General features: G+C 33.9%; 1 protein-coding gene across 2 annotated transcripts; it reads right to left on the bottom strand.

Annotated features, from left to right (window-relative positions):
- Window positions 1–1,841: 1,841 nt before the first annotated feature.
- Window positions 1,842–4,173, bottom strand: LOC105168232 (Serine/threonine-protein kinase WNK (With No Lysine)-like protein). 2 transcript variants are annotated; one of them, XM_011088226.3, is made up of 7 exons: window positions 3,931–4,173; window positions 3,768–3,821; window positions 3,472–3,654; window positions 3,261–3,366; window positions 3,083–3,124; window positions 2,916–2,972; window positions 1,842–2,780 (listed from the first exon to the last, which is right to left on the bottom strand). In XM_011088226.3, the coding sequence occupies exons 1-7, from the start codon at window positions 4,071–4,073 to the stop codon at window positions 2,241–2,243; spliced, it is 1,125 nt and encodes a 374-aa protein (XP_011086528.1). In that variant the 5' UTR covers window positions 4,074–4,173; the 3' UTR covers window positions 1,842–2,240. The 2 variants fall into 2 exon arrangements, with proteins under 2 accessions (XP_011086528.1, XP_011086529.1); XM_011088227.3 differs by having other exon boundaries at window positions 1,842–2,768; window positions 3,931–4,172.
- Between the last annotated feature and the right edge of the window lie 11,068 nt (window positions 4,174–15,241).

Here is a 15,241-nt window from a genome sequence, read left to right as displayed (position 1 = left end):
TTTTTTTTTGTTTTTTTGAGTCAATAAGTTACAATTAGATTATGAATTTTAAATATGTATAACTAGTCAATAGCTACTATTACAATAGGCCGACAATTATTATTAAAATAGATAAATATCCATATATTAATAGGACTCGAATTCACAATTTATGACCTCTTAATCATGAAACCCTAATTTTATCAACTAAACTAAACATGATTGGCTGAATAGCATTTTGTCTTTAGTAAGTTGAGATCAAGCAATTATGTACTACTATGCATATGAATACATACTACGTTGTTGTCCAAGATTTTTTTTTTTAATTAAAATCGCATATATATATATATAAGTTGAATGTCTAATATAATCAAATGCCATAATCGTTAAGTATGTCTGTATACGGCTGAAAGATCGAGTTCGTGTTCATCTTTTATTTTTGGTTTGACTGATTTTCGGTCTTTTCTGCCAACTCTTATTGCACAATAATTATAATTTCTTAATGTAGTTTTCTTGGAATTTAAAAAAAAATAATTTCTTAATTTGGGCAAATATAAGTATTGCCTGTCAGAACCTAGGATAAAAGCTGATTGGATTTTTGTCTGTCAATTTGTGTTGTATCTTGTATTGCATTTCATATATAAATTCCATGTATAATTTTTTAAAAAAAAAAAATAAATAGAGATATAATGTAATTTTTATTCATACCACGTCTATTATTAAAATACAAAACAATTCCTAAAAAAAAAAAAAACTAAATACGAACAAAATATGATAAAAATTGTAATAAAAAATATTTAAGCCATGTACAAAGGAAGGGAAGTGGTGGTTGGCCAACCTCCACATCCATTAATGTAGCTACGAGTACTTTTTTAAATATAAATTATTACATTTCCTATAGGTTTAATTGCATTTTAGTATTATAGTTATAGTCATTTAGCATTTTAATTTTGTATCTTGTTAGGTTATAAAATAGTTTTTTTCACATTTTTTAATTTTGTGATTTAGGACAAAATTGTGGAAATTTTCATTATAATTCTGGCCAACTTTAAAATTTTCAATCACTTTTCTCCCAAAATTGCAAATTAAGAAAATCATTTTACAACCTCAATAAATTAGAGGAGAAAGTGCTGAATGACTATAATTATAGGAAGAAAAAACAATTGGTAAGCCTTTCTTTTATAGTTAATTTCAAGAATAGAATTAAAACATGAATGTTAGAAATTTTAATAGATGGAAATATAATAATATTATTATTTAAGCCTTGAACCATAAATTGGGAGACTATTATTTTACTCTTTGACCATCACTACTACTGCAGTATAAAGGTATGTTAGCATAAAGTGATTGATTTTATATTTTTTATTTATTTTTAACCTTCCAAAGAAATTCTTTATCCTACACTTAATTGCCTATTTAAGAAAGCCCCTCGTTTTGGGATAAAGGGATGGGAATCTTTTCTCTTCATATGATGTATAATTTTTCTTTATAGTAGAAACGGTCGAATATATTAGATATATCAAAATACTTGAAATTTTATTACATACAGTGATAATTTCATAATAAATAAAATAATATATATATATAATAATTAAAAAAGAAACTATTATATATATATAAATCGACAAACAATATTCAGATAACGTGGAGTTCTCTCAATCAAACCTCTTTTAATGAAAGATTAATTAATTTATTGGAACAAATGGTATACAGCTTGAGTTATGTAAGTTTGAACAGATTTGATCCTGTTTATTTTATTTAATTAGTCCTGTAATTTGTTCAGTGTTAAGACATATATATATATAGTTGGAAAAGACAGGTGAGTTCCCAAAAGAAACCCTCTAGCTGCTAGCTGGAGAGAATTGCAAAAGAACAAGTTATGAATTGGAAGATGATCCTAGCTAGGTACAAGGATTCATTTCCACCTTTATTGCAACATTAACGAACAAATTAACATTCTTGCCCACAATTTCCCAGTTGAAAATCCCATCCTCATGCATTCATTCTCTCCATTATTAATTACTACAACATCATTCATCAAACAAAGTTTACACATCAAACCACTAAACCTCCAACCTTGTACTACATATAATACTATATATGCAAGAAGACACTCAACCCCACCAAATTCAACCCTACAACGTTAGATATATCATATATATAAACGATCAATTATATATATTAACTCTCTCTCTCTCTCTCTATATATATATATTAATTTAATGTCATCGATCATACACCAACAAAATAACAATAACTCATCAACACCCATTGTTGTTCATGCTGCTACTTACATTTAGATCATGATGATAAGCAAAATGCTGCTGCTGATGGTGGTGGTGGTGATAAGAAGGCCGCGGCGCCACGGAGCCGCTAGTCTCTCCGGCATCATTCTCATGCCCATCCTCCTCCTCATACTCTTCTTTAGCCACTTTCTCCTCCCCCATCAGCTCCATAGGCCTGGACGCTGACAAATAGTGGTTTTGAGCTTCAAAATGGGCGGCCGCCGGCACCACGGAGGGTAGTTTGGAGAGGAGGGCTTCAAGGCTGCTCATTGATGGGGTTATTTTCATGGGCTGGTGGGCAAAATGGTCATAGTAGTCATTCGGTGGGAGCAAATTGTTGTGGAAATTATGCCAGGCTTCTGGTGCTACTGCAGCACCATATGCATGATCAATCTTGAAAGGGTATGCTGATGAAGATGGATGTGGCAATAATACCCCTGGAATGCTTTCAATGTAGCTGAACTTCTTCCTCAGCAGCACAACATAGCTCAGATCCTCAATCACCTTTATAAATTCCTCGTATATATATATATACACACCCCAAGTTAGTTCATTAACTTCTTGTAAGAACAGTTAATCTAGCTACCTACATTAACGATAATGTTGTCTGTAAGAACATATATATATAAATTAATTAGTCATGTGTTGTACCTTATGAACAGCTCCTAACTGAATAACACCTTCTCTTACAGCAATCAAAGCAATTGTCTGAAGTGTAAATTTGAAAACAAAGTATAAACACATAGATACATAACAATTGGTGCAATATATATATATATATATATATATATATACAGTAGCAGTAGTAGTAGTAGTACCTTTATACCAGACTGAAACTGAGCTTCCCAGGTCCTGGGGTACTGTTGTGTGGTTCCAAGAATACATTATGTAATTAAATGATTTAATAAATCTACATAATATATAATTATTTATATATACTGTTAAAATTAATGAAATGAACTGATAATTGTATATATATATATATATATGACTTACAGAATCAGCTGAGTTATGCCATGCAGACAGGAAGTTGATTTCTTGATCATTTGGTTCTTTGTGGATCCATTTGTGGCTGTGATCAGCAGCTACTTTTCCAATCAATCTGAAAAATTAGATAATATTAATTAAATTAAAAGGGTATTTAAGATAAAATTTATGAAATCAAGAAACAGTGAAAGAGGGTAGATTTTTGTTTGCTCTTACATACCCTTCACCATAATTATAGATTTCATGGGACATTTTGAAGAAGAGCTCAGGCTGCAGGCCTTGATAGTGTTGATACTCACAGTTGCCATATACCGAGGACGAGGACGAGCCGGGGCATTCCCCGCCGTTTATCTCACTTGCTGACGCTGCAAAATTACAGAAACCATCCTCCCAAACTAGTATCCTGATCCATAATTCATGCAAAAAATAAATAAATAAAGTAAATTATGCTTGCGAGGATCGCTTGCGTGCGGCAACAGCTACTACTGTATGTAAATATGAACCCTAAAATCATACCAGTTTCTCCTGTTTCCTCTTGACCTGTCATATACTCCTCCTTGGCTATCCCACCTATACCATCATTGCGAAGAAACATCACATGAAATTAAGATATATGATTTCACCCCCCCCAAAACAAAACAAAAAGAATGGGTATATTTGCAGCAGCATAGTTGATTACTTGGGAGGTGGGTAATTTCTGGGCAAAATCCTCCAGAAAACAGCGTAGACCCAGTGAGAATTGTCATGAATGCAGAGGCTCCTGAGGGTGTGTTGAAGAAGATGAGTGATTGCCAGAGAGTTGAGCTGCAGCTGCTCTTCCATTGCTCTTTTCTTCTTTGATGATGGATTGGTCTGGACTCCCTCCCTCTCTCTCTCTCTACTCTTTTTCTCTCGCCAATTTCAAAACAAGTAAAACCCCAACATCGCTTTACTCACTTTATATAAAGCCACCACCAATCAAATCTCTTATACTCCTCTTTCTCTCTCTCTCTCATTTCATTTTTATTTTTTATTGCATTTTATATTTCATTTACAAAAATAATAATAAAAAAAATGTATGTGACACACACACAACCACCTTAATTAGGTGTATTTTTTATTTACCATTTTTAACAAATTCTGATTAGTATTGAGTGAAATATTAGAGTAAAAAATTGAAGGAAAAGAATATAGAGAGGGCCCACATATGTTTCGTTGGAACAAGTATTTTCAAAGTTGCATTAAAAACTACCCTATGGTCCTATATATGCTTTTCTTCCCCAATGCTGAATAATTATGAGGTGATGAGAAGGACCAAAAACCTTCATAATTCCACACACACAATGAGTAGATCCTCTGAGCTGAGGCTCCATCTGTTTCAAGACCCATATCTTTCTCTTTCTCCCCCAACCCCAACACCTTTTTTTCTTACCACACACACTACTGACACATTACCACTCCTTTCAGTCCCAGGATAATAATATATATATCTATATATCTATCTCCCCCATACTGATTTATTGGTCTTCTCACAGGAGATATATCGAATTTTTTAGATCGAGTATGAAAATATCAAACTGTAAAATTCAATTTTACATTATACTGATAGACCATATACAATTTATAATATATTTTTGGGTCGAGCACGTCATTGAATCAAACCAATCATATAGCATTACACGACTAATATATTATACTTATTATATAGTTGATTTAAATTTGACCAAACTATATAGGTGTGAGAAGATGCATGATTTAGTTACAATCAAAACCCTAATATATATATATATATATCAGTGATCAATCACAAAAAGCAAAACCTAAATAATTTTGCTAGAACAAGTCAAACTCAATGTGGGGATACACTCTATCATAGCTAATCAATGTTATGTGTATATATATGCATGATCATGGTATTGAATAGGGTAGAGGAATTGAGGTAGAGAATCACGTGATCTTGCCTCTTTCTCATTCAAATTCTTTCTTTTGTTGACCAATCCAAGCTTCTTGCAACCTAAATCCTGATGAATACAATTTTAGTCGAAAAAAACATAAGCAAATATTAATTTTTAACAGGAGCCCATGATTTCTTTTGTGGAAAAATAGCTTGAAAAATTAATTAAAAAAATTAAAGGGTGTGAATAAATACATATACATACACATAGATATATGTAAGAATTAGGGTAAAGTACGTAGGTAGTGTGTCTTTTATTACAGTTTATACATCACTCTCAATCACTGACCGGTCGTGTGTACAAACAAACACATCACAGTTTTAATGAGGAGTGGTCGAATTCCTCAGTGTACTTTTTTTGCTCAGTCTTGGTAACTTCTACTGTTTTTTTCCTATACACGTAGTAGTACTACTGCTGCATGATGATAACAGCTGATATATATATATATATATATGTACATATTGTGTGTCTGTGTATGTATATATTCACACACACACGCACGCACACATGTGTATGTGTGTGTGTGTTGGAAAGAAAGCTATATATGGTGTGAGTGGTTTTATATGTAGCAGGCTGACATACAAGGAAGTTTTGGCAGGCCATTAACAAGTCCTTTTGACCATTCATTAACAAGAAAATGCACTTCTTTACACTTCCCACTCATCGTACTTTTATGGGGTAGTAATACGTAAATTTTTTATAATTTAAAAAATTATATTTATTGTTTTTGAAATTTGGTTCTGTATAATAAATAAGTTCATTTGTTAGTCAAAATCTACTGAATTTGTTGATATAATTAAAAAAAATTGAATGAAAAATTAATATTTACCCCCAATTGACTTATTACTAACTTATTGCAGATCAAACAATATTTTCGAACTAAATTACCCTTATAATGGTGAAAATATACTTTTTCAAATGCATTAATATATGAAAATATATGAAGGTAATTTGATTGTAAAAAGATTTATATGACATGAAATAAGGTAATAATAAACAATCAGTGGTTAATATAACATTTTTTTTTCTGATTTTGATCCGGGTCGAATTATGCTATCTCGAGATTCGATCTCCACTAAGAATGCCAATTCGTCCAAGACCAGATTTTGGGTTCCCTGAGAATAAAACACGAACCGTGAGCTCGTCGGGCGCGTCCCCGACAATGACCCTCCGACGCTCAAGTTAGGTTGATCGAGAGAAATATATTCTATCTCAAAGTTCGATCTCAATAAATGTGTAAAAGGTACCTCAATAATGGCGTATCGGGGTCTATTTATAGAGCACAACTGGGTATCGGGTACTGGGCCACGTGGCCTTATCCTACTGGCTCATGTTCTGATCGAACGGCTTCCATTGCCGGGTCTTCAGTCGGTTTGTGCGACCCGGGTCGGGTCCTCCGCGACCCGCCCGTTACAAGAGGCGCGGATCCTGGTCGCGAAATGACTCTAATGCCCTTAATGAAGGGTAATCTAGTCTTATTGTAGGGGTTACAAGTGTATACCCATCATTACTCCCCCACTTTTTCAAAGTGCATGACCGTTGCCTTTGAAGAAGTCGAACAGTCGCGTCCGTCGATCGGTTACCCAGGCGGACATGTGGCGGCATCTCGACGGTTGATCTGCGGCGCGCATTCCAAGAGGGTTCTGCTCTCTTTCATGTAGATCGCGGTCTCTCCAACACCGGGTCGCACCTTTTTCAGGTCGCGTATTTGATGCTTCTTTTTCAAATGGCAAGACGAATGCATCTTTTTCAAATCGCATGTGTTGATGGTCTTTTTCAGACACCGGATCGCACCTTTTTCAGGTCGCGTGTTAGTTGATGGTCTCTCAGATACCTGATCGCGTCTTTTAGGTCGTGTGTTTGTTGATGGTCTTTTTCAGACACCGGGTCGCGCCTTTTGCAGGTCGCGTAGTTGACGGTCTTTTGCAGAAATACGGGGTCGCGCCTTTTCCAGGTCGCGTAGTTGACGGTCTTTTGCAGACAAGGGATCGCGCCTTTTGCAGGTCGCGTATTTGTTGATGGTCTTTTTCAGACACCGGGTCGCGCCTTTTTCAGGTCGCGTGTTTGTTGATGGTCTTTTTCAGACACCTGATCGCGCCTTTTTCAGGTCACGTGGTTGATGGTCTTTTGCAGACACAAGGGATCGCGCCTTTTGCAGGTCGCGTAGTTGACGGTCTTTTGCAGACACCGGATCGCGCCTTTTGCAGGTCGCGTAGTTGACGGTCTTTTGCAGACAAGGGATCGCGCCTTTTGCAGGTCGCGTATTTGTTGATGGTCTTTTTCAGACGCCGGGTCGCGCCTTTTTCAGGTCGCGTGTTTGTTGATGGTCTTTTTCAGACACCTGATCGCGCCTTTTTCAGGTCACGTGGTTGATGGTCTTTTGCAGACACAAGGGATCGCGCCTTTTGCAGGTCGCGTAGTTGACGGTCTTTTGCAGACACCGGATCGCGCCTTTTGCAGGTCGCGTATTTGTTGATGGTCTTTTTCAGACACCGGGTCGCGCCTTTTTCAGGTCGCGTGTTTGTTGATGGTCTTTTTCAGACACCTGATCGCGCCTTTTTCAGGTCACGTGGTTGATGGTCTTTTGCAGACACAAGGGATCGCGCCTTTTTCAGGTCACGTGGTTGATGGTCTTTTGCAGACACAAGGGATCGCGCCTTTTGCGGGTCGCGTAGTTGATGGTCTTTTGCAGACACACGGGGTCGCGCCTTTTGCGGGTCGCGTAGTTGATGGTCTTTTGCAGACACACGGGGTCGCGCCTTTTTCAGGTCGCGTAGTTGACGGTCTTTTGCAGACACACGGGGAAAGCTATCTATTTCACACGCACATTTATAGATGCAAATACTCCCAAATATGGTATTTATACACATGACCCATAATTCGTAATTGTAAGTACCATAATATTATTCCTGCAAAAGCTAAAATCCGCTATGAAAATAATAGAGGTACACGCATACCCTATCCTCCGAGTTGTTGCCCTCACTGAAAGCGTTGTTCTCCCTTTATTCTATCTAGCTCTTATTTCTTTCTGCTTGATGTCTTGGTTCACGATCTGCTTGGGGATATTCTATCTCGATGTCCTTTCCACTCTCTGTCCTTGATCGCATTCATTTCCTCCTCGTTGATATACTTGTGGGCTAAGAGCATCAATTGTTCTATATCACCGGGAGGATCTCTAGCTAATGCCGATGCGAATGGTCCTTTCTTTAACCCGTGTATTAATATACTCGTCATCATTTCGATCCGCAGATCCTGCACCTCCAATGTCTCGTTATTGAATCTACCCATAAAATTTTTAAGAGATTCATCACTTCCTTGCCGGATCGCGAACAAGTGGGTCGCTGATCTTTTTGATTTTCCTTTGTTGGCGAAGTGGTACGCGAACCTATGTATCAATTGCTCATACGATTCGATGGTCCCACTTGGCAAGCTGGTGAACCACTCTTGTGCCTTCCCTGTCAAAGTAGTTACAAACAACTTTGCGTTAATAGAATCCGTTTGCCTATATAGATTCATTACCATTTCGAACGCAGTGATATGCTCGCGTGGATCCTTCGACCCATCGTATTTGGGTAGGTCGGGTAATCGAAAGTTTGAACCAATAACTTCGGATAGAATTTCGTTAGTGAAGGGCGAGTTCATATTCCGCCTCGCCAAGTCGCCTCGCTTCTTCAGGTCGCTTCGCTTCTTCAGGTCGGCTCGCTTCTTCAGGTCGCCTCGCTTCTTCAGGTCGTCTAGTTGTTGTTTCAATTTTTCTATCTGCCTGCCTACGTTTTCCACTTCTGCTCGCGAAATCACGGGTTCTCTTCTCTTTGACCGAGCATGACTACTGGATCCCGCGTCTGATGAGACCAGTTTTTTAGTCCTGCGCTCTGGCTCGCCATGCACCCGCGACTCTCTTTGGGGCTCGGTATTCTCGAACAATTGCCTTCTTGCAGTTTCTTTGGCCACTGGGGTCGCAGTTCTTCTCTCGTACTCCACAATGGCATTCCGACTCGCTTCTTCTATCATTCTTTGGAGCTCCTCTTTTGTTATCTGGATTATCGTTCCTCCTTTTCTTGGTGTATCTTCTTCCCCGGCGTTCCTTCTCGATGAACCTTCCATGATGTAATTCTCAGATGTTCCCACAGACGGCGCCAACTGATCCGGGTCGAATTATGCTATCTCGAGATTCGATCTCCACTAAGAATGCCAATTCGTCCAAGACCAGATTTTGGGTTCCCTGAGAATAAAACACGAACCGTGAGCTCGTCGGGCGCGTCCCCGACAATGACCCTCCGACGCTCAAGTTAGGTTGATCGAGAGAAATATATTCTATCTCAAAGTTCGATCTCAATAAATGTGTAAAAGGTACCTCAATAATGGCGTATCGGGGTCTATTTATAGAGCACAACTGGGTATCGGGTACTGGGCCACGTGGTCTTATCCTACTGGCTCATGTTCTGATCGAACGGCTTCCATTGCCGGGTCTTCAGTCGGTTTGTGCGACCCGGGTCGGGTCCTCCGCGACCCGCCCGTTACAAGAGGCGCGGATCCTGGTCGCGAAATGACTCTAATGCCCTTAATGAAGGGTAATCTAGTCTTATTGTAGGGGTTACAAGTGTATACCCATCAGATTTTTTTTATTAATATCAATAAATTCGATGAATTTTGATTAATTGAGGAACTCATTTGTTACACATAAGCAAACTTTAGAGGTGTTAGGTATAATTTTTCAAATAACAGGAGATTTACGTAATTATACCAAATTTTCGAAGAAGAAATTATAATTATTCTTATATATATTCACCACACGCACTGCATACAGGGAGAGAGAGGGGAGAGAGAGAGAGAGGAGAGAATCATTTGTTTCTATTTTTAAGTTGTTTTTCTTTGTTTTTGCAAGATAATGAGAGAAAGATAATGTAGAGATTTTAGGTGGAAAAATTGCGTTCTATGTCCCACAAATTCGATCATTTACGATTTTGGTCCCATTTTAAATTGATTTTCACTACATTAATGCATCCCATAACTCAAAAAAAAAATATATATATATATATATAATTTCAGTCCCAAGCACTATTTCAGTTGATGGGAATATCGCTTGCAGGTCATGTCGAGCTTCGTCAATAATAGTACTATCAAAATCGAAAAAGAGTTAACTTGTGAAATATAAAATGTAGTTTTTCCAAATATTTTGTAAGGATATGGACAAAATTTTAAATATATATAGTTATTTTGTAGACAATTTAATGAAAAAGCAAACAAGGCCGGTTCTTGAAATCTTTGAAAATGTAATTGTACATATTCATATTGTCTTAGTGCATGAACGTAGGACTGCACAAACAGTGGAAAATGGGACAAAATCTGAGGAAATGATGTAATATGTAAGAAGGTTGGAAATAAATGGCAAGAATTAATTTCTTCTTCTTCTTCTTTTTCAAAAACAAATCGTGGATAGTGATGGTTCTTGGGTTTTCTTCTTATTTCCGTATTATTATTAATTATTAAATTTCTGAGGATTTTATTTATTGGTTGTTATTTTATGTATCTACAGATGATGATAAAATTGAAAGTTGTGGGGTGGGGTGGGGTGGGGTGGGGGGGAGGGGGTTGAGGCATGGAAGAGTGGGAGAGAAGTGTTGGGTGAAGATAACAAAGTGTGGGAATGGCCCATCCCTTTCGCCCATTAATGAAGTGGAATCTCTGCCCTCCCCATCCTTTTCAATGTTACTTGTCTCACATTTTTATATATTTAAATACTCATTCTCTTCTACCAATAATATCTCAGTCGTACTGACATTTTACGAATAAATTCGAAATCGTAAATTTTAGTTTCATCAAGTATTTGAGTATGTGTCTTATTAAATAAGGATAATCATATTTTTTAATCCTGAAGTTTGGTATAATTAGATATAGATTTTCTCTAGTTTGAAAATTATATTTAGTACTCATAAGGTTTAGTTTCGTCCAACAAATAAGTTCCTATGTTAGTCAAATTCACTGAATTTATTGATATTAACAAAAAAAAAAAAATTGAATGAAAGTTGATATTTATACTCGATTGACTCATTACTGACTTATTGTGGATCAAATAATTGTTTGGACTAAATTACCTTTATAATGGTGAAGGTATACATTTTCAAATGCATTAACATGTGAAGGCTATGAGGGTAATTTGATCGTAAAAAGATTTATATGACCAGCAATAAGTCAAGCACGAGTTTAATATAGATTATTTTTTTTTATTAATATCAGCAAATTTGATGAGTTTTGACTAACAGAGGGACTCATTTGTTAGATGAAAGCAAATATCAGATATACGAGATATAAATTTCCAAACCACAGAAAATTTATGTGTAATTACACAAATCTCAGGAGAAGATAGTGTAATTATCCCTATTTAATAAGAGTTCAATTATAATAAATATTTGTCCCACATACATAAATTTATTATAATATTAATTTATTAATTAAATAGATGTATTTATAAATTTATAAATAATAATATAATAATATATAATCACCGTTTCTATTTAAAAAAAACAAAATATTCATTCCCCTCCAACATATCCAACACTTCAAATCTACACCAAAAATCATTGTCATCCTGCACACAAATACCTCATTATTAACCACTCTTTCTTGTTATTTACTTATCAAGAATGAGTAGGTCGCGAAATCAGCTTTCATCTTCCTTAAACAAAGTAAAATTACTTGTTTGAGGCCCCACCAAAATCTGTTAGTGTTTTTCTATTATTATATGAAAGATTATTAAAAAAAATTATAAAATAAATTATTACGATAACAAAATATAATATTAACGACAAGATATTAAGTAATCATTTTAAAATTGCACTTAAAACATATATTAAATGATAATAATTTTGCTTTTGTCATTATATATAACTATTAGTAACATACATTATATATGTATAAAGTTATCATTATAAATAATGAGTTAAAAAATATACATAGAGCGATAATAAATATTTATCGTTGCTAGATTATCACTATACACGTGTCATTAATTATTTATAGTATCCAACCGTTTGTTATTAATTCTTACTAATTACAATTTTTATAAAATGGTTATTACAATAAAATCAAAATTATTTAATTATTACATTTAATTATATATAATTAGTAAAAATATTAAAATAATATCCATTTTTAACGTTAATTTTCTATATATTTCTTTCTTTTGTAGCGTTCACACATAACCAAAAAAAAAAAGCGATTTAAGACAGTCGTAGCTATAAGGTTGCATGTCATGGAAACGTCCAGGCTACCACAGAGGAGACAGATATTGCTCTTTTTCCTTGATTTCCGCTAGACTTCTTCCTAAAATTTAATTAATGATGATCGATGATCTGACATGTTGCTTATATATATATATATATATATATACTTTGCATAAGTTTCAAATAAATTATATATGATTTAGAATGTTCCGTAAACAATTGTGTTTTGCCCTTTCTGCTCTGACATTATTGGATTTTAAGGATTATTAATATGCATTTATCAATATGGATGTTGTATTGAAAATTCGGGACGAGGTCTTTAACAATGATAGAAGTTCGATGCAAAAGTCATACCTGTTGTATGAAAGACGACTATTTATAATTTTTTTTAATTGTACGATTCCATGTGAATCACGGACCAAAAAATATAAATCTAAAACTTGTCTAAAGATTTTGTTACGTACACTGTTGTAGGTTCTGATACGATCTTCAAAAAATATACCCCACATCAGATGTAAAGTTAAAGTTACGTTTACAATTAGGCGTCGTATTCATATATACTCGTTATTAAATTTTATTTTTGAAATAATGCAATTTTAAGAAACTTTTATTGGGCCAAATAATACAAAAAAAATAAATCTAAAACATCTTATCATATATTTTAAAAAAAATTATATGTACAACCAAACATCACATATATATTTTCAGAATGATCTACTATTTATACTTGGGATAAATCAAAGTTGTCCCATGATGTCATACATACATACATATATATATCTATATATATTAGGTATAATACAAAGATATAAAATTTAATGCTATGTTCCTAAATAAACCAAAGTTTGGAGGGAACTTAAAAAGGGAAATTAATGTTTGTTTGCTCAAAATTTGCCAATCATATCACGAGACCTTAAGAATAGGATTATGTTTTTATTACAAAAGATGGGAGGCCGACGTCCCATCAACAAATTCGAGGTCATGAGTATAAATTTTATTAAATGTGTAGGTATTTATCTTATTTTATGTCAATTTATTATAATTTAACAAAATGATTTGAAAATGATATTTGGGCATTTGTCTTATTATTTCGTGAAATTATAATAAATTCTTATAAAGTGAGATAAATATTACACATAATTAGTGAAATTCAAACTCATAATTTCAAACTTTTTAATGAAATTTCAAACTTAATCATTAAACTAAAACATCAATGATGAAAAATCAAAATCTAAAAGCCACGTTTTGATACATTATGTTATTCTTTTTTATTTCTTTTTTTCCCCTACTCATATTCGATATTCTAATTATGTAACAGTACTTTTTTTCCTCCTTTAATAAAGTTAATATTTAATACCCTCAATTATTAAAGAGAATGAGATTTTAATAATAGAAAAATAAACACTTCATTTATTGAAAAAGAAAAAGTACAACTCCCCACAGACAAAGGGTAATGTAGAGGATAAATTGTATTTTACGTACGTTCCACAAATTAATTTCTCTTTTTTTTTATATCATTATTTTTAATCATCAGATTGTATTTTATCATTTCTAAAAAGTTTATAATTTTAGTCTAAAGTCTAAATTTTATTAAATTTCTAAGAAAACAATCTTAATTATCTTAAAAACTTAACTTAAAACAATATAGCTTGTGTGACGTAAACTATAAATTTTAGGTGGTTACGTGGACGACAACAAATAGCTGGGAGAGCAGATGTAAGAGAGAAGGATTAGTTTATATGAATTTCAGTGTTATCTTGGAGTTATAAATTAGAAGGTAGACGCAGATAATTAATAAATAACTTGTACAATTTCCAATACCACTCTGTAAATTTTTAGACTTTCCAAAATCAGAAATCGCACTTCGCATTCAATTATGCGGCGCCCTTAATTTAACACTTTTAACCTATTTTCTAAGGCTACATATTATTCAATATATATATATATATATGTATATTATTTTCTTTTTTCAAATTATACAACTAGTTCGGCGTATATTTACTGGCAATGACCTTCAAACTCAGGATTGTTTGTTTGGTTTGGTTCTGTTACATGTGATTCGAATCGAGATTAGTAATGATTCGACGAATTGAATTAGATATGGTTTACTTGAGGTTTTTGAGCTGTATAATGAATTGGCTTACGACACAAATCTTTAAGTTTGTTTTGGCTTAGGGTATAACGGGATCGTAGAGCTAGACCTCACATTAGTACACATACCTTGTGAAATGGATCAACTGATACTTATATAGTCTTGTGTCGGAGTCTGTTCGCTTGGAGTGTTTGGAGTTTTCTTGTTAAATATGAGATTATTCATAATTAATATTTAATTTAAATTGATATCTTGACACTTGTTGAATAATTTATTGATATATTTTGTCCCACCATATATTGTACAATGTTTGCTTGATTCATTATTAGTGAGTTTTTAATTTCATTACAATTTTTAATAAAATGCTAATAAATACATATAATATATATAATTTAATACGTTCAAACTCAAGTATTAATTTTAATATGTTAATAATTTTAAATTAATAAATATATTAAAAAACAAGGAAACAAGAAACTACTATCATTTTGGAATATGGGTAGGTATTCCTTGAAAAAGCAACTATCATCTCATTTTGGGAATCAAGGTATGTGATTCCTTCATAATTATATGTATACACTGGAAATGTATTCTTCACTACATGTCGTCACACTAATATTTTATAGGGTTGAATGCAATTTTCCCTTCTAACATATTGTAAATCAATTAACTATCTTTTTATTAAAAAATTATAATAATTTATCGCTTCGTGTTTTTTAAAATGAAGCAATTTATCTCCCT

This window comes from Sesamum indicum, linkage group LG8 (genome assembly GCF_026168435.1).
Source record: "Sesamum indicum cultivar Baizhima isolate 11 linkage group LG8, ASM2616843v1, whole genome shotgun sequence".
NCBI classification, from domain to species: Eukaryota; Viridiplantae; Streptophyta; class Magnoliopsida; order Lamiales; family Pedaliaceae; genus Sesamum; species Sesamum indicum.
The sequence above is the reverse complement of the archived record's forward strand: the minus strand, read 5'-3'. Positions and strand labels throughout refer to the sequence as shown.

What these genes read in the sequence shown, in the direction of transcription:
- LOC105168232 (XM_011088226.3), bottom strand. Translation starts at nt 4,073, where the DNA reads ATGGAAGAGCAGCTGCAGCTCAACTCTCTGGCAATCACTCATCTTCTT. An exon ending in ATCTATAATTATGGTGAAGG is followed by an intron (nt 3,367 to 3,471) that starts GTATGTAAGAGC and finishes CTAATTTTTCAG; the next exon opens with ATTGATTGGAAAAGTAGCTG. An exon ending in AGTTTCAGTCTGGTATAAAG is followed by an intron (nt 2,973 to 3,082) that starts GTACTACTACTA and finishes TTTACACTTCAG; the next exon opens with ACAATTGCTTTGATTGCTGT.